The sequence below is a fragment of the Malaclemys terrapin genome, chromosome 8, assembly GCF_027887155.1.
Source record: "Malaclemys terrapin pileata isolate rMalTer1 chromosome 8, rMalTer1.hap1, whole genome shotgun sequence".
NCBI lineage: Eukaryota > Metazoa > Chordata > Testudines > Emydidae > Malaclemys > Malaclemys terrapin.
The window spans coordinates 87,635,335-87,660,093 of record NC_071512.1 but is presented as its reverse complement, the minus strand read 5'-3'; the positions used below and the strand labels follow the sequence as shown (position 1 = coordinate 87,660,093).

Sequence of the window (24,759 nt, the reverse complement as noted above, 5' to 3'; positions counted from 1 at the left end):
TTGGACATTAGGAAAAACTTACTAACTGTCAGGGTGGTTAAGCACTGGAATAAATTGTCTAGGGACGTTGTGGAATCTCCATCATTGGAGATTTTTAAGAGCAAGTTAGACAAACCCCTGTCAGGGATGGTCTAGAAGATAATACTTAGTCCTGCCAGGAGTGCAGGGGACTGGACTAGATAACCTCCCAAGGTCCCTTTCAGTCCTATTATTCAGCTTTTCACCAACATCCTGGAGACCAGTGAAATCCCCCATGTGTGGAGAGAAGCTAAGGTCATTGCACTCCTAAAGCCGGGAAAATTGCAGATCACCCTTCTAATTACAGGCCGTTGTACCTTTTAAGCACCATCTACAAGGTGATAGAATACATGATTCTGAATCAAGTCAGGTCCACTGTGGATGCCAGCCTACCCAAGGAGCAAGCTGGTTTTCGACCACACAGAATTTGCTGTGACCAGGTCCTGGTTCTCACTACAAACATTGAGGCTGGGTTCCAACAAAACTCAAGACTGTACTGCTTTCATCGATCTGTCAGCAGCATATGACACAGTCTGGAAGGATGGTCTGCTAATGAACTGGCCAAAGTGATCCACTGTGTGGATTCTCAGGCGGCTGAACACTATTCTTAGGGGCCGAAGGATATGCGTTTATCTTGGAGGTCAAACCAGCAAACCAGGCACTTGGAATAATGGGTTACCACAAGGCTCTGTACTTGCTCTGATACTCTAGATACATGAATGATATGCCTGAAATGATAGCACAGAAGTTTGCATATGCTGATGATTTGTCACCTGCAATTCAGGCCTGTAGTTTTAAAGAATTTGAAGTGAACCTTATATCTGACCTTAAGATCATGGAGGAGTACTTTCAAAAGTGACAGCTGAGACCAAATCTGAGCAAATCAGTAGTCTCTGCTTTCCACCTAGACAGCAGAATCGCACAAAAACTCTGTCAAGTTTTGTGGTGAAACTGTGCGTCATGACCTAAAGCCAACATATCTTGGTGTCATTCTTGACTGCACACTGAACTTCCATGACCACCTCAAGAAAGTAGCCTCCAAACTGAAGACTTGTAGCAACATTATTCAAAAATTAGCAGGAACAAGCTGGAAATCAACTGCCCTAATGCTACAAACATCGACCTTGGCCTTGGTGTATTCAGTTGCAGAATACTGTGCACAGGGTGGACAAGAAGCTGCCATACCCAACTTGTGGATAGGCATCTAGATCTGACCATGTGAATCATCATGGGAACTTTAAAATCAACACCTTTACAATGGCTTTCTGTATGAGCTAATAACAAACCCCAACCTATCCACTGAAATATAGCCACAGTGCAGAACTTAAACACACCGAAGACTACCCAAAACTTCCCATCAGCCTGAAATCATGAAAACCACTATGGACCACACATGAACACCTCATGTCTCTGGATCCGGCCAGGGAATGGCAAAGTGTCTGGATCCTCACCTACCATTTCAAACAAGCACATTATTACTGACCAACAAGTCGCCCTCCCGGTTTCCACCTGCCATGGATAAACTTTCAAATGAAGAGAAAGTGAAAAGATTGGAACTGTTTAGAGACGAGATAGATAAGAGGGAACATAACAGAAGAATTCACATGATGAATGCTATAGATAAGGTAGACTGAGCACTCATACTCACTTTCATAATACAAGAAAAAGCAAACATATGATGTAATTTAAATACTACAAATTCAAAACTGATAAAAGGAAATGCTGTTATTTTAAAACAATGTATAATTTAGCCTGTGGAACTCATTGTCATAAAATGTTGTTGATGTTAAGTGCATAGCAGGATTCAAAAAAGGTTTGGACATTTATATGAATGAGAATATCCAGTTATATTATATAGGATTTTTTAAAAAGAAAAAGGCAGAAAGGAATATAAATCCTTGTGCTTCAAGGAATAACCCAATTCTAACTGATGGGTGGTTGGGAAGAAACGTCTCCTGTGGGTGAGTAATTCCATAATTGCGCCTTTCAGGGTTTCTTGTATCTTTGTCTGAAACACCTGGTACAGGCCACCATAAAAGACAGTTGGACCACTGGTCAAATACAGCACAGAAAATCCTATGTTCCAACAAAACACTGGGTTTGTTATTATAGAGTCAGCCACCATTCTAATTTAATTTTTTACTTGTGTTTCTTATCTAATTGAGAAAATTTTAGGCCTGACAACTTTGACACTAGCCTTTTAAAAAAGAAGTTGGGGGTGGAATTTAACTATAAGAAACACTGTTTGAAAGTGATCCTTAAATCTTAAGGAAACCTTTGCTGGTCACAGTAATTACTTAGTACAAGGAATAAGTGTATAATTTTTAGAATGAAACATACAGTACTTTAAAAAGATTGACAACACATTATCTGCAAAGGGCTTCATATTAACATATTAATGAAAGAGTTTTCAAGCCATTATGGAGACATTGAAGTTTTTATGGTAATATGTAATGTGCCATTAATAACCTGTAAAATGCATAAGCATGAAGGACAAAATTTTTAAAGGTCTATACTTTGAACGGCTATTAGTTTAAGAGAGTACAGCTGTGCTATTATGTGTTTAGGCATTAGGGTTACTTGTCTCTATCTGAAAATGATTAGGACATTGCAGCCACTTCAGAGCATTTCTCTTCCAGAATAACAATAAGAAACCCATCCAGAAAATGCTGAAAAGCAAGTAACTCAACAGTGTCCTTTTGTGACAGAGAGTGAAATTACTTTAAAAAATACAAAACTGTAATAAATAATAAAATAGAACATTTTGAGGCAAAGACTTGAAAAAAATGTACAGGTTTTGAGAGCATGGGAATGAAAATATACAGCCCTGGTATGTTCTTTAAGCTCCCAATGTAGCTCATTAGTGATGTGCAGTGCTACTGTAATCTAAGTTGGGTATTTACTAGCAGAGATAGATTACACTGCAAAAGAGTATTAAATTGTATGGCCTTTCTCTGGGGCATAATGACATGTGGATGATCTCTGAAGCACAACTTTAAAGTGGGCTGCCTTCCTACCCTGCCTCTTTTCTCTTTCCACCTCTTATTATAGATGACAATTTACTAACTCAAAATGTGTTACATCCAACACAGGGGAATTCTGTACTAGACCTTGTCTTGACAGATAAAAAGGAACTGATCACAGAACTAAGAATTAACGGTAGCTTAGGCACAAGTGATCATGACTCAATCACATTTATAATGTGCAAACAGAAGTCCAGACTGGTAATCTATGTACTTAGTGTTTTAAAAGGGCCAATTTCACAAAGCTGAAAACAATTATGAGCCAGATCAGTTGGGAGGAAGAATTAGAAAAATATGATGATAATTAGAAATTGTTTAAGAGATCTTCACTAGAAACCCCAAAAAAATCACAATCCCACAATTGAGGAAACCAATCTGATTTAGAGGGAAAGTAAAGGCAGCTATATTATATAATAAATGGAATAAAGGAGAAGTTGATAGTAATTAATATAAACCAGAAGCTAGGAATTGTAGAAGGTTGGTAAGGGAAGACAAGGGACATAAGGAAAAATCTGTGGCCAGCAGAGTTAAGGACAATAAGGAGTTTTTTAAGGATATTAGGAACAAAAAGAAACCTAACAATAGTATTGTCCCTTACCAGATGGAAATGGTAGACTTATCAATAATAATCCAGAAAAGGCAGAAATGTTCAATAAATATTTCTGTTCTGTATTTGAGAACATCAGCAGAAGATGTAATTATATCATATAAAAACACTCATTCCATACCACCAGAATCTCAGGAGGATGTTAAACAGCAGCTACTAAAGTCAGACATTTTTAAATCAGAAGGTGCAGATAACTTGCATTCAGAACTTTTAAAAATGCTGGCTGAGGAGCTTGCTGGACCATTACTGTTGCTTTCAGTAAATCTTGGAACACTAGGGAAGTTCCAGAAGACTGAAAGAAAGCTAATGTTGTGCCAATATCTAAAAATGACAAAAGAGATTACCTAGGTATTTATAGGCCTGTCAGTCTGACATCAATCCCAAGCAAAATAATGGAGCACTGATCCAGGGCTTAATTAATGAAGAATTAAATGAGGATAATATAACTAATTCCAATCAATGGGGTTTATGAAAAATAGATCCTGTCAAACTAACTTGTATCTTGTTCTGATGAGATTACAAGTTTGGTTGATAAAGGGTAGGTAGTCCCTGTAGACAGACTAAACTGAGCTCCCCTGGACCAGAGCAGATAAATCCAATCCAACCAATTAAAGGGGGCTGGCCTACATCTGGGCCTATAAAGGGTTGATAATACATAAAAAGAAAGATGGATTGATTAAGACAGGCTGTGCTGGGGGTAGGAAAAGCCATAGTGAAGCAGAACTAACTTGTGTGGTAGGTCTCCTGGAACAAGGGGCCAGGTGCTCATGGAGACAGCTCTGAGGTTGCTGCTCCAGAGACGGAGTAGAGCTGGTTGAAATGGGAAAGCTGCTAGAGGCCCCTGATGGGAGGAGCTGAAACCTGAAAGTAAGGACTGAGTTAAGACTGTTTTTCTGTTTTCTTCTATTAAGAAAATAAACCTCCATGCAAGAGTCTGGGTGTGGCAGCATATATTTTGGAGCTAGAAGAAGCCTTGCACAGTGACAAGCTCATAGTGTTGATGTAATATACTTCTGTAATGTGTTTGACTTTGTACCACCTGACATTTTTCATTAAAATAACTGGAACAATATAAAATGAAATGGATTAAAGTTGGCTGATAGGTCTCAAAATGTAATTGCAAACAGGGAATGATCACCCAGTGGGTGTGTTTCTAGTGGGGTCACCACCGGTATCAGTTCTTGGCCTTATGCTATTTAATATTTTTATCAGTGACATGGAAGAAAACATAAAACCATCACTGATAAAGTTTGCAGATGACCCAAAAATGGGGGGAGTGGTAAATAATGAAGAGGACATGTCACTGACACATGAGTGAGCAGGCTTGCTTGGTAAACTGGGCACAAGCACTCAATATGTGCTTTCAAATAGCTAAGTGTAAATGTGTACATCTAGGACAGTGGTTCTCAAACTTCATTGCACCGTGACCCTCTTCAGACAACACAAATTACTACATGACCCCAGGAGGTGGGACCCAAACCTGGCTGCCCTGGGTGGAGGGCATGTAACCTTAGTACCCCTGCCCTCGGGCTTCAATCCTGGGTGGTGGGGCTCAGGCTTCAGCTTTGGCCTTGGACCCAAGCAAGTCTAACCCCAGCCTTGGCGACCCTATTAAAATGGGGTCATGACCCACTTTGGGGTCCCATAGTTTGAGAACCCCTGAACTAGGAACAAAGAATGTTGGTCATAGTTACAGGATAAGGGACTCTATCTTGGGAAACACTGACTGAAAAAGATTTGGGAGTCACGGTGAATAATCAGCTGAACATGTGTGATGATGTGGCCAAAATGGCTAATGCAGTCCTTGGATGCATAAACAGGGGAACCTTGAGTAGAAGTAGGGAGGCTAATTTACCTCTGTATTTGGAACTGGTACAACTGTTGCTGAAATACTGGTTCTGGTGTCCACAATTCAATAAGGACATTGATAAATTGGAGATGGTTCAGAGAAGAGAATGATGAGAATTATTAAGGGATTAGACAATATGTCTTATAGTGATAGACTCAAGAAGATCAATCTATTAATCTTAACAAAGAGAAAGTTAAGGGAGACTTGGTTACAGACGATAATGCTACGGGGGTTTGATAATGGGTTCTTCACACTAGCAGACAAAGGTATAATGTAATGGAAGCTGAAGCTAGTCAGATTCAGACTGAAAATAAGGCATACATTTTTAACAGTGAGGATAATTAAAAATTGGAAAAATGTAGCAAGGGTCGTAGAGGTTTCTATATCATTGGCAATTTTTTAATCAAGATCAGACTTTCTAAAAAAATATATGCTTCAGGAATTTTTTTTTTTTGGGGGGGGGGAGGGGGGGATCTATGGCCTGCATTATAGAGGAGGTCAGATTGGATTATCGCAATGGTCTCTTTTTGTAGATATCTTGGATTGATTAAAGCAAGAGAGGGTCCTGTGGCACCTTTAAGACTAACAGAAGTATTGGTAGCTCCCAATACATAATATGCTCCCAATACTTCTGTTAGTCTTAAAGGTGCCACAGGACCCTCTGTTGCTTTTTACAGATTCAGACTAACACGGCTACCCCTCTGATACTTGGATTGATTAATAGATTATATCATAAACTATTACCCTATTGTGGGCTGATTCTATCCTAACCCACTACTTATTGCTGACTGGTTCCAGGGCTGACTTCTGAACCCTTGTCTCCTAGCATTGGTTCCCCTAGTTTTATTTCACAAGTCTTGGCTCCATCACTCTTTCTTCTGGTTTCCCTAAATCTCCTGGCTCTTCCTGCTCCCGCTTTCCTCTAATTTTCTCATGATCTTCTCTGACTTTCCTCTGGTTTTTCCAGTATTTCCACTGCTTTCTCCCCATTCCAGGGCAAGCCCCTGATGGGCTGAAGAAGTGCTGCACTGTGCTATCCCCCACACTGCTGGCTAATTGGTGACACATTGCTGCTCTGATATTCAGCTGGGAATGGACAGTCAACAGCTCATTGCAACAGGAAGGAGAAGCAGCAGTCTTCAGGGTGGGGACTGTAACTTATATATGTTTGTATAGTACACAGCACCTCATCCTGACTGGGGCTTTTAGGAGCTATCAGAATAATTAATAATTCCTTAGAGATTCCTGAAAAGATTGTGGTACAGACTTTCTGATGCACTGTAACTGGGATGGCAGTTTCCCTGAATTCCCCTACAGGTAGATCCTAATGGATTGCCAAAAATCTTTATTCCTCCAACACCATAATGACTGCAGGGTCATTTGCTAAATCATTCACTTTTCTTTTTGTGGATTAATATCTGAAGGGCAGTTGGGAATTCCACTTGAACAGGGACCATCAGAAGCCAGAGCAAGTTATATCAGCCTTAAGGCTACTCCAACTTGCATCAAGGCACCCCAAGTATTCCAGGCACTGGGGGAAACACGAAGAGAGCTTTACGCTACCTTTCCCCCCAACCCAGCTGGGTTAAGTGAAGCCTGGAACACCTAAGGATCTGAGCCTGAGTGTTTTATTTCCTGAGTCTTCAAGTAACACACAGCTTGTGCATTCCTGCTGAATGGGAACATCAATTCAGTTACAGAGCACTTGTTATCTTTTGTGTTTCATTACTTCCAAAGGTCCCAGTTAGGCTTGGGCCCCAACCCACTATTAAGACATATAGGAAGTTCCTGATCTAGAAGAATTTACAATCTAAGAAGACAAAAATAAACCTACCGCCCACAAATGAAAGCTGAGATGAAAAGATAGAGCAGATTATTCAAGTCCAAGCAAAGTGATCAAGGAGATGGCAGATACATATCAGTTCTGCCACTCTTTTCAAGGTTGGATAAATGATGCTGTCAGGGGGCCACAGTTGCCATTGTTCCTCAAGTGTGGGGTGGGGCGGGGCACTGGGCCTTGAACCTTGTGTGAGTTTCTCTGAGTCCAATAAGAATATTAGATGAGCCTGATTTAACCCCTGAATCCTTGGCTATTAATGATGCTTAGATTAAAAAAGAACCCGTGTAAAGTTACTATTTTAAGGTAATGAACTTTATCACAAAAGGCCACACTGTGACAGTTTTACTCAAAAAGAATAGTGCCTTACACCTCAAACAGTCCCTCTGATTTCAGTAGGACTACTTGGGGAGTATTTTATTTTATCTGAGCAAAAGTATTGCCCTCTGATCCCAGAATCAGTTAAAACAGGCTTTATTTTGTATGTTACCAATTTTTGGTTCAGTTACATATGGCCCCAGGGGGAGAAAGGAAAGGTTAAACGTCGCCTACATAGTATAAATGAACCCAAAATTATAGTTGAGGAAGAAACTAAGATAAGGTTCAGTGAGTGGTTTAGGGCACGAAAGAATAATTGCAGAAGCAAGTATGAGAGGACAACATGCTAGCTGACAGCATTAGGAAGAACAAGTTATGTTTGAATCTATTAAATGGTATAAGAGGGAAAGATTAGTACAGGACTACTAAAATCTAAACTGACTTAAGAGAGAATTTGACAGATGTGGGAATGGATCCAAGGATGGCCAAGGAGCTAAAAAAGTTTTGGGCTGATGAACATGTCCAAATAAACAAGCACATTGCAAGCACCACTAAGTGAATCAGTTCTCATGCCTTTTGTTGTTCATGCCACGCTAATCATTATAAGGTCCTCAGTGACATGCATTTATTCTTGTACCATAAAGACCCCTCGGTGTTGTATCAGGTTCTTCTTGCTAAACTTACTTTCTAGCATATTGCAATGGGGAGGAAATTATCCAAAGTTTGGTTTAAAATAATGTTCTTAGAGCTCTCGTGTAATAAAAATCTCATTAAAAGTCAGTACTAATCTTGTGTAGTAGTTATTTTTCAGCCTTATAGTGGTGATATGCTTTATCTTCCATATTACTAATAATGAGCTAATAAATATTGTTACCTTGGATTACTCTGGATACAATAATTACCAATAACTATAGGATGATACAAAACAGGAAGCAAAATCATGAGGCCTGTTACAGCACAGGAAGCATTATTTCTCCATAGTAAAACAATTTTTTCCCAAACTATCAAAATGCCATTTTTAAAGTTATGTTGGGTCAAACAAATTACATTTGTTAAGTTTGCACACAATTCACCTACTAAAAAGCCGTAAATCCAAAAAGGGAAGAGAAGGAGAACTTGTTTCCTTCATTTCAACTTCAGCTTCTGAGGAACATGGAAGACCACACTTGTGTCCCTCGGAGACTCTCAATATAGCAGAGGTTGACACTAAAGCATACCTAACCACACCAGCCCCACCAGCTCCATCATTTTAATGTTTTGGGAATGCTTAGTCCACAGACTTTTTCTTAGTTGAAAAATGGGAAACTGTCACCTTCCCAGAGAAAAACTTTATCTATTCCCACACAGAATCTGTCACTCTTCATAAGGATGGAACTATCTGGACTCAGATATCAGCAGTAGTTACCCTGAATCTTAATGCAGGGCCTAGGACAAATTCAGTGACTTACTCAGAGAATCCATAAACTCCAATGGTGAAATCCCGGTCCCAGTGAGAGAGAGAGAGAGAGGCTGAAGGCCCATTAGAGGCCACAAAGAGTCGGAGCACTGAGGGAGCAGAGGATCATGATGTTAGACTGCCCAAACTGAGAGACCGGGGAATGCCTAGGGCTCCATACAGATGTTATGCCTGCGGGGAGTGGGGACACATAGCTGCACAGTGTCCCAATGCTGAGGAGCCTATGCAGTGTAACCTGGGGAACTGGGCAGATCCATGCTCCCTAATCCACCTTGTGGGGGGTCTCACTAACCCCACATATGTATACCAGACCAGTGAAACTAAATGGGGTAGGGACCACGGCACTGGTTGATTCGGGGAATGCTATCACGCTTATCTCAGGGAAGCTCGTGAAGCATAGTCAGCTGCTGCAGGCTAAACGTAAGGGGATAACATGCGTCCATGGGACAGTTAGTTACTACCCCACCATGCCAGTAAAAATCGAGATCCAAGGGAACGCTACTGAGGTAGCAGCAGGTGTAGTCCCTAAACTCCCATACCCAGTGCTCATAGGGAGGGATTTCCCAGTGTTTGGAAACTTACTCTCAGTAGGGGGACTGGAGAAAGATGGGGACCCTAAAATTGATGAGGCATCCACAGCAGACTGTCAACCCCCAATCTTCTCTGAAATATCCCCAAATTTGTTCTCCACTCCCAGACAGGTAGAAAGACAAAAAGGGAAAGAAGGACAGCTAAGGCCTTGGGAACCCGAACACTGACTTCCATGAGACCTGAATTTAACCGGAATGTCTTCATGTCTCTATACTAGTTCCTTCTGCCTCTGTAGTTCCTTATAGATACATTCAGTTTCCATAAGATGGCACTATGCCATAGCATGTGTGGTACCATCATCTTAGTCCTCCAGAATGCAATAAGGAGCTCAGGATTCCTAAAAAAGGTCTTAGAGTGTGCAATGTTATTACTACACATTTTTTTCTAGACAGTTGTGTATTGGAGAGCAGTAACCAACAGATGTACAACTGATTGCAAGGAACTGTAAACTGGTTCATGACTATGGCTCCTAAGTGCTATCGTAATACAAATAATAAAAAAACAACTGTGGGAAACTCCTAGTCTTATAAAAGATGCCATGGGCTCTTTTATGGCCATACACAGCAAACAGGATCATGGTTTTTAATGTGTCATTTTAAAATCACACCGAGAGTACACTACTCATCTTGTCTACTACAGAAAGATGAAGAATAAAGTTGACCCCACTGTAATTTGAAACTGGAGATCTATAGAGTCTTTATATTCAAAGCTGAGGCTTAGTGAACTAAGCCATTCAGGGTGATGTGTAGGATTTGTTTGTTTTGTTTTCTGTCTAGTCTCAAAACTAACCTATATTTGTCTGTGTTTCACTATTTTAATATTGTATCTACTGTATAGGGCCTGCCTTTGGTCTTTCTCTATGAAATCATGAACTGGATAAGAACTGCCTACCTATGGTTTATTGTACTTGACATTGCATTCATTCAAACATCTCAGGAGAACACTTTTTCATTCCAGAGATAAGCAGGCAGGGAAGAGTGCATAAATATGTAAGAGCAATCGAAAGTTTATGAGAATTACAAGTAGTAAATTCTATGTGATGCACCTAGTCCCTTTGAAGCTCCTTGTGTTTCTTGCTGGATAAATGTATTTTCTTCAGAAATATAATCTAAACATTCAAGGGAGAAGAGTTTTTCTCCCTTTTGATGTAATATTGCTTTGATGATCCATGAATACATTCTTATTCTAGACATCACAAATGATAAATAAAAACTTTAAAGGTATAACCCTGTTCTAGAAGACAATGAGAATATAACCTACATCATGACAATGATAGAAGAACAACTGTGTGCTAAAATGCCAACTATGCAAAAGTTCAAGGCTCACTAAAATCATTGCTACAAGAACACAAAGAGTAAGAGAATGAATCCAAATTGTCACAAGCCTTGTAAAGACACAAATAAAACACACAAACAACAAGGTGAAACCAAAATATGTAGTATCTAGAGAACTAAGATGCAGCATTCTATATTTTCATAACAGACTTGAGTGAAGAAGTGATTAAGCCAAAAAAAAAAAAGTATCTACTAATTGAAACAATTACTTTGCCAGAGTAGAGAAGGATAGAAGTCAAATGGCTTAGAACCAAATTCTGCCTTAATGACCCACGTGACCCATCACCAAAGTCTGTTGGGATCTCATGGATGTAACCGAGGACAAAATTTTCCTTTAATAATAATACTTTGCAGTTTCATACATAGATTTCATAGTGCTTTAAAAAGGTAGGTATTTTTCCCATTTTACAAATGGAGAAAAAAGCTGGAGCACAGTATGATTAAGTAACCTGCCCAAAGTCACACAGCAAATCAGTGGCAAAGTTTGGAGTAGAAACCCAGTCTCCTAACTTCCAGCTTCACACTCAGTCCATTTCTAGACCACAGCTTCCCTAACCCATCAATAATAATTCAAATGTTGGTAAGGAACAGGGAATTCTGCCAACTTTTCCTCTGAGAGCAGAGCTTACATCAATTAACTCATACTTCTTCACTACAATGGCCAGTGAATAGTTCTGATAAATCAAGGTGAGATGGCTGTTATATTTCAGAGAGCACCCACAATGATCAATTGCTCTATGTAGGAAAAAAATTACTGGATATTGCCTCACATTATCAGGAACCATAAGAGCAACTGTGCATAACATTTATCAATATTGCCTTTAAGTGAAGGTACAAGTATTTTTCTATCAAATCTTGAATAGAGGTTTGTAATGAGGCCCTAGAAAGAGAGAGGTGGATTGATTAGATGGACCCAATTTGGATTCCAGTAAAACTCCTATCAAAATTGTCTCAGTGAATATTACTGGACTTAAAAGTAAATCCCAGGATTTGGAATTTAGGAAGTATTTATCTCAATTTGATTTAGTTTTCTCCAGGAAACTTGGCTTTCAGCTATTGGGCTTTGACTCTTTTTAGAGGGGGTATTAAGCGTGCAAAGGGGGTAGACCTGTAAGTGGTCTGGCCTTCTGATTTCTACTAAATTAAATGTCATAACTAGCCAGTTAACACCTGACAATCCATGTTTTCAGGCCTACAATAATATTTTCCCAGATTAATCTATTCTATTAGTCCTGCATGTTTATTTGGTCTCTTTGGTTTCCCCTTTTTATAATGAGTCTGTCAGCAGAGCTTGAATCTCTCATTAAACTGCTTCTGGAAAAGTTTCCATTAGCAATCTTTGTGCTTTGGGGAAATTTTAATGCCTAACTAGGCCCTGGAGATAAGGATTTTTTTTTATTTTTTCGTCCAGCTCAATAAATGGGATGTTGCCTTTATTTTTCCCTAGTCATTCTATGGACAGGGTGAGATATATCCCACAATGTACATTTCTTTTAATTTTAAATAGATTTTGGCTCGAGGTTTTGAATAATAGAAGAGGTGATGATCTGAAAGGTTATTTCGCATGCACCTCTTCTAGAGTGAGCAGTGTGATATAATCAATCAGTTCTATTTTAAAATGGTCTTGTTTCTCAACTTTATAGTAGCTTTTAAACCAGACAGTGATCATCAACTGCTATGTGGGTGCATTTCTGATCTTTCACTACTTTAGCCTCATATAAATTGTATCTCACCCCTGATTTTGAAGCTGTAAACTCAAGCCAAATTAAGTGGAATCCAAGTCCAAAATCAGAGAGAAACTCACATCCAATTATTTGTTAGCTTTGGAGAACCAGCTTTTGGACCTTAATGACCCACAAGCCCACACCATATTCACTGAGATTATTTAAAAAATTACAGGATGACTTGACCAGCAAAAATGGGATATTTTCATCATTCAAAAGACAGAAGAATGTGCTATGACTTGGATTGCTTCTGTTATGAGACACTGTTCAGAATATAAGGACAGTTAGTAACAATGGTTCTGCTGATTCTATTAAGAAATTATTTAACCTTAGAGGGGACTATAAAAAATTGCTGGGAAAAAAATTGGATTAGAGGGCCCTTTGGAAGGAATTTGAACTTGCCGCCTCAAAGAAAAAAATCATCTTTATTTTGGAATTGGTGGGAATGAGATTCAATCTTAACACCAAACATGCTTGGGAGTCCCACATTTTTCTGCCTTTTGTAATGACATTCTATCTATCAATCGTTTGTTATGATCTATCTCAGTGAACCTCATCATCTCTAGAATGGCCCCAGTCTCCACCAGGGAAGCTAGAATATTGATCAACCAAAAATGCCATAACAAAGCTCCTGGGGAGGATTTTATCCTAGCAGTAGCTTACAAGGACAATATTGATTGGTGGGACCTGTTGTAGCAAAATTATTTACTAATATAAATAGTACAGGGAGTTTTCCTCCATCTTTTGAGAACCCTTCACAGCCAATGGCCAGAGTTAGCATAGAGTGGAAAGGTAACCTAACTGATCCCATCACAAAGGGTGTCCACCAGGTAAATGTATTGGCCCCTTTCCTTTCTATTTTGTTAAAGAGGCTGTGGCTATTTTAGAAGAGTTACAGTTGTTTACCCTCAAAAATTTGGACTGATTTGTGTCCAATCTTTCCTTATGCAGATGACAGGATTTTGCTTTCCCAAACTCCTCGGGACTTGAAGCATATGTTATGGGATTTTAGCTTTTTGCCTGACCATAAATTATAAGAAAACTCAAGTAATTTCCTTTGGCCACAGTCTACAGACCAAAGCAGGATAAATGGAAGACTGATGGACGTTACATTGAACAGGTCCGTTTTTTCCCCACCTTTTTGATATTTGTTTTACATATAATGATCACTGAGACAAACAGAGGAGAGCCTTAAGGTATGTGCAAGCAGTGCTTCGTTTCATCCATGTCCATGGGGGCAATTTAATTGCAGTGGCTGGCTCAAGTCAGTGCCCAAATATTATATGGTTAGGAAATCTGGGGCTGAAGAGATTTTAATTGCTAACAGTTTGTGCAAAACAAATTTTGAAGAAGAATGCCTGGCCTCCCAACCTACAGCTCACCTGCTTTACTTAGGGCACAGGTAAGAGAATTCACTACTTTGATCAAAGCTCAATACATTTATAGCACTTACAGGCTGTGTATTCTGCATATAAATTTAGAGCACCTAACAAGGTAAAATCTGGAGGAACATCTTAACGAGACACAAACTTTAGACTTCCTCTGGTTTTTGCAAGCCCATTCCTTGGGATTCTCAGAACCTGACTAGGACTGTGTGCAAGAGTGTGAAATCCGTAATTAAGCTTAGAATAAAAGATATTTACATACATCTGGATATGTCAGTCATCCATAATATAAATATGTCCCCTTGGTTTCCTCCTCTAAAAAACAATCATAATTGTGAGGAATATTTGGCTATTTTGAACAACAATATGTTACAGAGGGCCTTTACAGTTCTCCATTTTCTACCTATGCAGTTGGCCTATTTAGAAAGGAGGTATACTGGAACTGAGAGACAAAATCATTTTTGCCCATGTGGGTCTGGCCAAGTTGAAGATTTACCAGAAGATCTACTTTCTTTTTACCTCCATAACTTGTCTTAGGCCTGGTCCACACTAACCCCCCACTTCAAACTAAGGTACGCAAATTCAGCTACGTTAATAACAAAGCTGAATTCGAAGTACCTTAGTTCGAACTTACCGTGGGTCCAGACGCGGCAGGCAGGCTCCCCCGTCGATGCCGCGTACTCCTCTCGCCGAGCTGGAGTACCGGCGTCGACGGCGAGCACTTCCGGGATCGATCCGGGATCGATTTATCGCGTCTAGTCAAGACATGATAAATCGATCCCAGAAGATCGATTGCTTACCGCCGGACCCGGAGGTAAGTGTAGACCTACCCTTAGAAGCCTTTCGCTACACCAGCTCAAAAACTAGCATACTCACTATGTAATGAAAATGTTTTGGTTATATGGGTTGTCGCTCTATTTGCCTCGTCGGCAGCAAAAATTAGAAAAAAAAATATGTGAAGGAAAGGTTCCTTATAAACTAAATGAACCAATGAATTTCTAACCTTTATCATCTTATTTTCACATGTTGATGGGGGTGGGAGCATTCTTAAAACATGTAACTGATTCTTGGAGAAGGGCCAATCTTGTGTTTTTATTTATTTTACTAAGTTGTGTTGATTTAAAAAAATTTATTTTGCTAAAGCTAAGGTTCTAAATTAATAAACTTGACTTTGCCTAAATAAGTAACATTCAAAAATAACAAACAGCATTAAAGAAATACTTGTGGAAATGTCCATGTTTCTATGTCAAAAATGGCTATTTATTTCAGCATGGCTGACATGTCCTTGTGTCAGAAAGCTCTAGTGAGACAGAAAATTGTTTCCCATTGGAGAAAACAGTCAACTTTGAATACCATTTTAAAATAAGGTATATATACTTTAAATTGGAAGAGTTGGGGGAAAGGGGTTATTTGGTGTACCAATAGTTTTGTTTTAAAATTAACTTATTTTTACTTAGTTTACAGACTGAAACTTCCATCCCCACAGCACATACACACACTTCTATTGATATTGTTCTCCTAAATTCCTTCCCCATTATCCACAAACAGAAAGTTTGGGCTATTGGTATTTAAATTAAGCATGCCAAATTTTTGCATGAATATTTTGTTTTCTTTTGTATAGTACTACTCCATACTACAGACAACTCTTTTATTAATTATTGTGGAGTTAGAATAAAAGCCATGGGAATTAAAACATTTCTGTTAGCAACCTGTTTTCCTTTCTTCTGCCAGGAGACATGAAACTTGAAGAACATATCAAAATTCAGAATTTACAACATATACTGTGCTCCTAAAACATAAACTCTGCCATGCTGCATATGCTGTAATTATAGTATACATTAACACACAAAAATAAGTTAAATTACATTTAACAAATGAAATGGGAATAGAAAACACTGCATATCTGCAATGTGGCTGAGTTAACGTTACAGAAGCAAGCTTAGTTTTTGAAAATTCCTAACTTGATATATCTAACTTCAACAATGCACAATTACTAGTTTTTGCATTTTATTTCACTTTTTTAAAATGAAAAAAACAACAGCTGCAGTTCTTTTAACTCAGGAACTTAAAAATACCATTGCAAATACCAATGGACAGTGTAAATTCACTGATTCAGGACTAAGAACTGCTTGGTCATCTTAAAGTCTTCATGCTCCCACTCATTCTAATGAAAGCATTTTAACTAGGGAGTCTTTAAAAACCTTTTAACTACTCATCCAAATTTATCAATAGATGTTGAAATGTGCCAAACAATAACATTGTCAATTTCTTCTCAAATTGAAATTAGTGGGGGGAAAGTTTTCTATATCTCAATTACATGAACTTTTTGACTATTTGGAAACTTAGGTTCATGAAGAATATTGATGCTCACTCATTTATTAAGAAATGCCTCACACAGAGAATACATGAATGAGCTGTACTGGCTTCCAATTAATTTCTTGGTAGAATTTCAGGCTTTTACATGTAAAGTCATAATTGATTTGGATCCAGGCAGCCCAAGGGCCTCTTTCCCTCTGTGATATTACTAAAGCTGTGATCACTGGGATGCTCTAATAGCTCTAATGTGATTTAGAAGAGACAGACAGATAGCAGGGCATTTCTGTAAATAGTGCTTGATTCTCAAAGTCACTTCTACACTTGGCCTGACAGAACCCAAGTTGTTAACCATTAGGGAACACTGCAAGGTTCATGTAACTGTTCAGGATTTTTCATTGGTTTGATGAGGATTTTTTTTTAAATGGCATGTTGCTTTTTATTATTGAACTGAGACCTGGTTTGGATGGGGTGAGCCATTAGTTCTTTAAGCTATGCATACTTTGTTTCCTTTGTTTGCATAGCATGTACACTTTTAGGCACTTTTGGGGGCGGGGGTGAAAACCACTTGATTTTTAAAAAATTAAAATATTGTATGTCCCTTATACCATAACTTCATCTTTTGTTTTTCTCAAATACTTCTTCCTCTCTGCTTATGGACAGTATGTACAGATTAGTCATACTGATTGCCAGTTGATGGTTAATCTGTGTACTTTCACTTTATTTTAAATTTCCATAAATATTTAATGACAAAATGGTATGAGGGAAGAGAGTTTTCTTCACAGGCCAAATCTCTAATTTCAAATCAAGGCCAATGACTGGAATCTGCACTATGCCTGTTTCTGGTCTGCAATATTCCCTAAACTGATGTGTTAATGGTCTTCAGTGGAGGATGCTGCGAAGTCACATTATCAAGTTTCAACTAGTCCACTCCATACTATCACCTGCCAAATGCTATATGCTTGCACCCAGGAAAAATCCCTGGAAAAGAGCTCAGCGGTAGAGCCCAGCAGCAGGACTGGGATCCTGTGGGTCCCACATGACCCGCTGCCATAATAGCAGAATCGGGTAAAATGTACTTTGTTGGAGGCAGGATAGGGTGGGTGGGAGGAAAAACAGAGTGCAGTAATTTGTGGGAAAATACTAAATCTCTCATCAGTTTGTCATAAATAGAATTTCAGGAATTTACAGGAAGTTTTTCCTTTATTTTAAATAAAGGTTTTAATACTTAAATTTAAGTGAGGAATAAAAAGAGATTTGATGTCTATTATAACAGGAGTGAAAGTATTTTTACATAGTTTAAGCAACAATTCTTTTATTCTTTTGGTGGTAAAAATTGTGTGTGAATTCTGTTTATATATAGTATGACAGACCCAGACCAGTGGGGTACAGGAGTCTGGTAGAGGGCAAATATACTGGTCACTGGATGAGTAGTTTTCTGTTCCCTGGGTGACCAGAGCAGGGGCTGCACTAGAGTAATCAGGAACCTGCTAGAACCAGTTAAGGCAGGCAGGCTAATTAGGACACCTGGAGCCAATTAAGAAGCTGCTAGAATCAATTAAGGCAGGCTAATCAGGGCACCTGGGTTTTAAAAAGGAGCTCACTTCAGTTTGTGGGGCAAGTGTGAGGAGCTGTGAGCAAGTGGTGTAAGGAGTTTTGAGTGTGCTGCTGGAGGACTGAGGAGCACAAGCGTTATCAGACACCAGGAGGAAGGTCCTGTGGTGAGAATAAGGAAGGTGTTTGGAGGAGGCCATGGGGAAGTAGCCCAGGGAGTTGTAGCTGTCATGAAGCTGTTACAGGAGGCACTATAGACAGCTGCAGTCCACAGGGCCCTGGGCTGGAACCGGAGTAGAGGGCGGGCCTGGGTTCCCCCCAAATCTCCCAATTGACCTCGACTGTGGGCTCTCCCAGAGGGGAAGGTCTCTGGGCTGTTCCCCAACCCACATGGTAAATCTCTGAAGCAAGAAAATCCGCCAATAAGCGCAGGACCCACCAAGATAGAGGAGGAACTTTGTCACCATAGACACCGTAGAAACTGTGTTATCCGGCACTTTACCAACTGGAAAGCTCTAGAAACCAGCATTTCTAATATCTCTGATTTCTGATCCGGGCGGCGCTCACCTCAGGCAGCTCCCTACAAGCAGTAACCTGTCCCTGCTGCTCCTAGGCAGAGCCTCCCCTGAGCGCTGACTCCACAGTTCCCATTGACCGGGAACCGTGGCCAGTGGGAGCTATGGGGATGGTGCCTGCAGATGGAGGCAGTGTGCAGAGCCTCCTGGCCGTGCCTCCACCTAAGAGCAGCAGGGACATATTCCCACTTGTTGTGAGCTGCGCGAGGTGAGCGCCACCTGGATCTGGCACCCCAAAACCCCTCCTGCACCCCAATCCCCTCCCCCAAATCCCCTCATGCACCCAAACTCCCTCCCTCCATTCATAAGTGTAACTCTTAGTTAACTGGAATTTTTGACTAACCGGAACCCCCCATTCCCCCAACATGCCAGATAAAGCTTTTCCTGCATGATACATTAACCACATTAACATTGTGGGGTTTTTTGTAGCATGAGGGAATCTGTCACTCTTGCATGATTTGCGTGACCTAAGGTTTTTGCAAGTGGGAGTACAATAAAATGCAAGAAACAATGGAGGAGCGGGTGGGACTGGGTATTGCGGCGCAGGACAAGAGCGGGATTAAAAATAATAGTTCCACACAGGACTCTACTCTGTGGTAGGCCGGAGGTATACACCATTATTGGATTCCCAAATCCTGCTCCTCCTTTTATGGTCAAAACCTTCCATACCTTTGGAAGATTGAGGAAGAGTTGGCTCTCTAGCAGACCCACATCAAGGAGATAAGTCCTCCAATATGTGGGACACTGGATTCACTAAATTTTTAAAAACCAAGTGCTTAAATCAAAATAATTTATTCTCTCGTAATACAGATATTGTTATGATTCACTTCTCAGATAATACCCACATTTTACAATCACATTTAAAATAAAAAGACTTCTGCCACCTTAGTGCTTCATGTTTTATAGTTTCTTTCTTTGACCATTTTCCAAAGAGACATGCATGGTGGGCATTATTTGCTCTGTCAACACTTTCCAGGTTAGGCTGCAATTTCCAACCATTATCAATTCAGAGCAGGTGTAGAATCAGACTGTGAGAGTATGATTTGAGAGCAGATTATTTCAGCAAATAGTAAAAATGAACAATTGTGAATAAATGCTGTGAATACTTTCAGCATTAGCCTGGCTCACTTGCATAATGACAAAACCCCTGATATACTTATTTTTGGCACAATCATCCAAGTGAACATTCTACAATATAAGTACCAAACATCTTGTCCTTATTATCATTATTATTGATTGGCTGGGTTGTACAGATGTGATGTATAGACAACTCTATATGAAAATGAATTTATTTTACATCTTACAGGAAAGTTCAATCAACTTGTAAGATATATAGAGATTAAGATAAAATGAAAATAGAATAGAAATAAATAATGCACTAGAAATTTTATTTGCAGTGCAAAACACTATTTATGAAAGCTGTGCTTTATGCCATTTAGTTGATTGCTATACAGTAAACTAAAGACACATTCAGAGACTCTGCACTTTAGCCATCAAGCAACACAGAAGAATTTTATTGAATGATTTCTTCAAATACTGTATATTGTAAGCACGCAGAACCTTTTTTTATTTCTGGAATAGCCATAGGTATATCATTCCTGACTATACCTTGGTTGTCCTTAAATATTTACCTGCTATATAAAGTGATTACAACTGTGATAAAGTATTTTATAGGTTTTCTAAATATGTACTTATTCTTCTGCATTAAAAAAAAAATCTCTATTTCCATCCTGAAAAAATTAAATAAACAAATGTACATACCCAAATCTTTTTCTAGTTAAATATCCCTTTATCCATCTTTGAACAATCACAACTGGTGAGTGATGAGCTAGAATATGATTGATTTTTGCAATGATATCTTTTACCACATTTATCTCCTCCTCAATGGTTGCTTCCTGTATGAATTCAAATGAAAATATGTTGAATATTGTGCCTTAAAATCTGTACTTCTCTAATATATAATTTTGAAACAATGTATTTAAAAACTATTATTATTTTAATTTTCATTCCATAGCTAACAATTGAAGGGGAAGAGCAAGGTATTTTGCTTGAAGAAAACTTAAAACAAAAGCAGAATAAAAAACTGTTAATTTTTATTGAAACAGAGCTGAGAAATAATTTATAACCAGAAGCTGAGTCAGTACCCTCCTTCCCATATAAAACAAACACCTGTTGGTGAGACTATTCTGCCTATTGTAGAAATGTAATTCATTTTAAGTTACAGAAAAGCCAGTTAGCGCTATGAACATAAAGATAACCCTACATTATTACAATATTATTGTTACTATAGGACAATGAAAAAATACTGTTTTCTTTCTTTAGTAAAATATTTGAATAACTGAATGGGTTATGAATTATTAGGAATTGTGAAAATGAGAATATAGTTTGATTATAAATACAATAAAAAGTAAGGTAAAACAAGACACAGCTCACTTTTCTATACTACTTCATCAAGCCTAAAATGAAAAATATACTTCTCATTTTTCACAAAATTTTCTCTCTCTTCTCAGCTAAAGGCTCCATCTACTAAACTGTTTATGCCTAAACGCACACGGAGTTGGCCTAAAATACAGGTTGCTGCTACTTTATACAGCCTGCAGCAGTTACAAACATTCAAATTCAGAAAATGTTACTACAATCAAACATATCTTCAGCAGCTACTCAAACGGACTGACAAAATTGGTTGTTTAATGGAGGTGGTCTACCATAAGTGGAGAAGAATTATGCATAGTACATTTGGATATGCTTAGAAGAGGTCTCTTAAATCAGAAAGATGCCTTATATGGGTGGGTTTCAAACAGATTTCAATATAAAAGCACATTAAACATTTTCAACCATGGTTTCATTACAATATCCTAGGTATAATTTAGAAAAAAATGATAGACGATAATATTTTCAGTGTCTATCCCTCCCAAAAATAGAACTGGTTCCTATTGCAGGGCCCAATACTCTAGCTATTACTAATGTGAGTAGTGCCAATGAAATCAAATGGTATCACTCCATTCAGTAGCTTGGTGTTTGAAAGGTTACATTTTCTACTGTTTTTAATTTTTCTATTGTAAACCATCCAAAGAAGCTGTGAAGTTAACTGCACAAATGTTTTGTCATTATAACCTTTTGCTACCACCTTCAGTAAGACGTAGTCCCATCTCCACTAAAATAGTTCCAAAAGGAGGAGGGGAAAATAACATTCTTGAGGGGTTTTCCTATTGTCTGCATTTACTGAATGCTTTTTCTCAAGATATGTTAATACTTTAAGTTCCCCATATTGTTTTCATCCAAATATATTTTGTCACCTTTGGGATTCTTTTTATGCTTTTGGAACTTCAGAAATGCAGGGTTTACGAGCATCAAAAACCACCTCTGAAAGTTATTCCTCTTAAGGCAAAGATTGTGTTTTCAAAAACCACTTTAACTAATAGCATATATCAATTTTTTTAAAGTTATAAATTTTATGTTAGGCAAAAAATATTGTAGGAAGACAGAATCTATTTTTATTTTAGTACAGATGAGTTATGCACATCTCTGATCATCACAGCTACAAGTTGCATCTAATTTCTAGTGCATTGTAATGAAAATATTCATGTTTCTAGTTGGGTTTAACATGTTTGTCTCCCACTGCAAAAATCCACCTCTAATTGATGGGGGCTAGGAAGAAACATTCATGCACCATCTAGTACTGACTGTTGTCAGAGAGAGAGACTAGTAAACTACATGGTCTAATGGTCCGATCCACTGTCTCAATACCTATTTTCACAAAATGAGAGGTGGCGCATGTTCCATAACAACAGTGCAAGAGAACAAACTATAATATTTGGATTCAGATAAGAATCTTAAATCTACCCCAGTTCAATGTTGTTCAGCTCTAGGGTTTTGGCTCAGCACCATTGCTGAATAATATATGACTATATTTTCAATTTTTGTTGCGATACAGCAGCTAATTGTCCTATTGAAATAGTAAATGATATTGAAGTTTTTGCGTCATAATGTAATACATGATTATTACATTTCTGCACCACAGATTTATTTTATGAAGTCAGTGTTGTGCTATTTTACTACAAAAGTGTGGTGTTTCTTATAACACCATTTTTCAATTACTTTTCAAGTAAAAATTTCAAAGAATTATCATTTTTAACTACCAGTAGGATGCACATTGCAGAGGGGAAAAAATGAGTGATTGATTATAAATAGACTCTGGAAATTATCTGCATAAGCAGCAGATTTATTTCAATGGTATATGGTATAATAAAATTAAGTAAAACAGTCATTTACAAAACATTAGTCATCAACCTTTAGAAGACATTAGCTTGGATGAATGAGTTTCTGACATGGTACCGTTATTATCCATAGCCACTGTGCATTTAGAAGTATCGTATGGCAAATCAATGCTTATTGTCCTATGTGCTGGTACTAATCGAGAGGTTTTCTTAAATACGTGTGTCAAGTTTTAACCTGTGTGACCGAAGAACTTCTTAATGCCAACTGACAAGTGCAGAGGGGTTGCTGGACTCTCTTGATTTTAGCACATATATTCTTGTTCACTAAAGAATGTCATATGAGGTCTCAAATGAAAGTTGGTGTCATACTGGTCATCAGTATCATTGTTAAAGGTATGCACAGGTAGACTGTAAGGATTTATGCATATATACTAAAATATATTCTTAAAGTTCGTATCAAGGTATTAGTCACCAGCAAAGGTGAAAAACATATTGTTTACTGTCAGACAGAACATATCTCTGCATTTATCTGTTTATGTGTAAATTAAGTATTCTCATTCATAGTGAGTCCCCTATCACCAGTCTTGATTGAATGCGAAGTAAGGAGGATAAGAAAGAACTTCAGAAAGGATCTAATAGGAAGAGAAATACAGTGGGGGAAGAGAACCTTATCGTAAACTGTACATTAGAGGTTTGCTTGACTATATTTGAGAGACAAAATAGACATCCTGGCACCCTTTACTTAGGAAGAAAAAGAACAGTGTTTTTGCATCATGCAAAAGGGGTCTCAATCAGTGTTTGAAAATGCTAAAGAGCATTTTGGGTGAGTTAAGCCTCTTTAGACAGATGAGTACAGTAACTTGTTAGTTGAGTTTAGTCTCTAGAAAGCAGGTTATGATTTTGATTTACATATAATCATTTGTTTCCAATATTCTTACTCACTATTACTTGAATCTCTATTCTTTAACAATAAACTTGTTCTTGCTTTCACTATAGATGTATTTAAGTGCTGTGGTGTAAAGTCAAGTGTTGAATCTTATGAGCTGGTGTGTACTGTTCCTGTGGGAATAGCAACCCTGGTAATTCTGTGAGTGTTGACTGGATAAGGGGCTGGACAATACAGGTAACACACCGAATATTCGGTTAGTATATGCCTGTCGCTACCTGTACAGAGAGAGAGAGAGACCTGGAAGGTAGTACTTGGGCTGCCAAAGACTGGTGGTTTCAGGGAGCTGATCTACAGCTGGCACAGACAAGACTATGCTAAGGGCAGGTAGTTGTGAGATGCCGCACAACCCTGGTACTCATGGGGAGCGACACAACCTGTTTGAAATGTTCATATACTGTATGACAGATTACTGAATTTTGTTTTTGATGAAAGCATAGGAATACAATGGCAAACCAATGAGAGTGTACTATATAGATAGACTAAGCATTTTGATCACATACAACTGTTTTGATACATAAGTGCTTTATTCTACCCCAAAAATATGGAACACAGTTTTAACACAGCTATCATAAAATGTATAAATCAGTGCAACACAGTCATATAAAACATTAACATTTTATTAACGAATATCTAATGTAATTTGATGTAACATAATTGCTTACCTTTCGAGAAGCATGGCAAAAATCAAGGAAAAAGCTAGGGCTAAATGGTTTATATTTTTGGGGAAGTTTCCAGTTCTCAACAATTTCCTCATCAGAAATTACATAGTAATCCAGCGCTTTGAGTGATAAAATGCTGTTAACAACAATATGCCTATATGCTATTCTTAGACTCAGTGGAGTATCAAACAAGGTGAGGCCTATCAGATTAGGACAGAAAGATAACGAATGCACATTATCCAGTTTTCCAATTCCATTGTCATGAAGATAGAGTAGATTTAATTCCTTCATGCCTTCCCAAAATGTTGGGCCAGGAAGATGCTGTATCTGAAATAATGATGAAAATGAAA

The 24,759-nt window shown here is 38.4% G+C and overlaps 1 protein-coding gene across 2 annotated transcripts in view; it reads right to left on the bottom strand.

The window, feature by feature from the left end:
- LRRIQ3 (leucine rich repeats and IQ motif containing 3) overlaps window positions 1-24,759 on the bottom strand; it is a 69,103-nt gene that overhangs the window by 32,061 nt on the left and 12,283 nt on the right. For both annotated transcript variants that reach the window (XM_054037607.1, XM_054037608.1), the window contains 2 exons: window positions 24,413-24,736; window positions 20,346-20,479 (listed from right to left, as the gene is read on the bottom strand). In XM_054037607.1, the coding sequence (XP_053893582.1) occupies window positions 20,346-20,479; window positions 24,413-24,736 (458 nt within the window). The remainder of the gene's footprint in view (window positions 1-20,345; window positions 20,480-24,412; window positions 24,737-24,759) is intronic.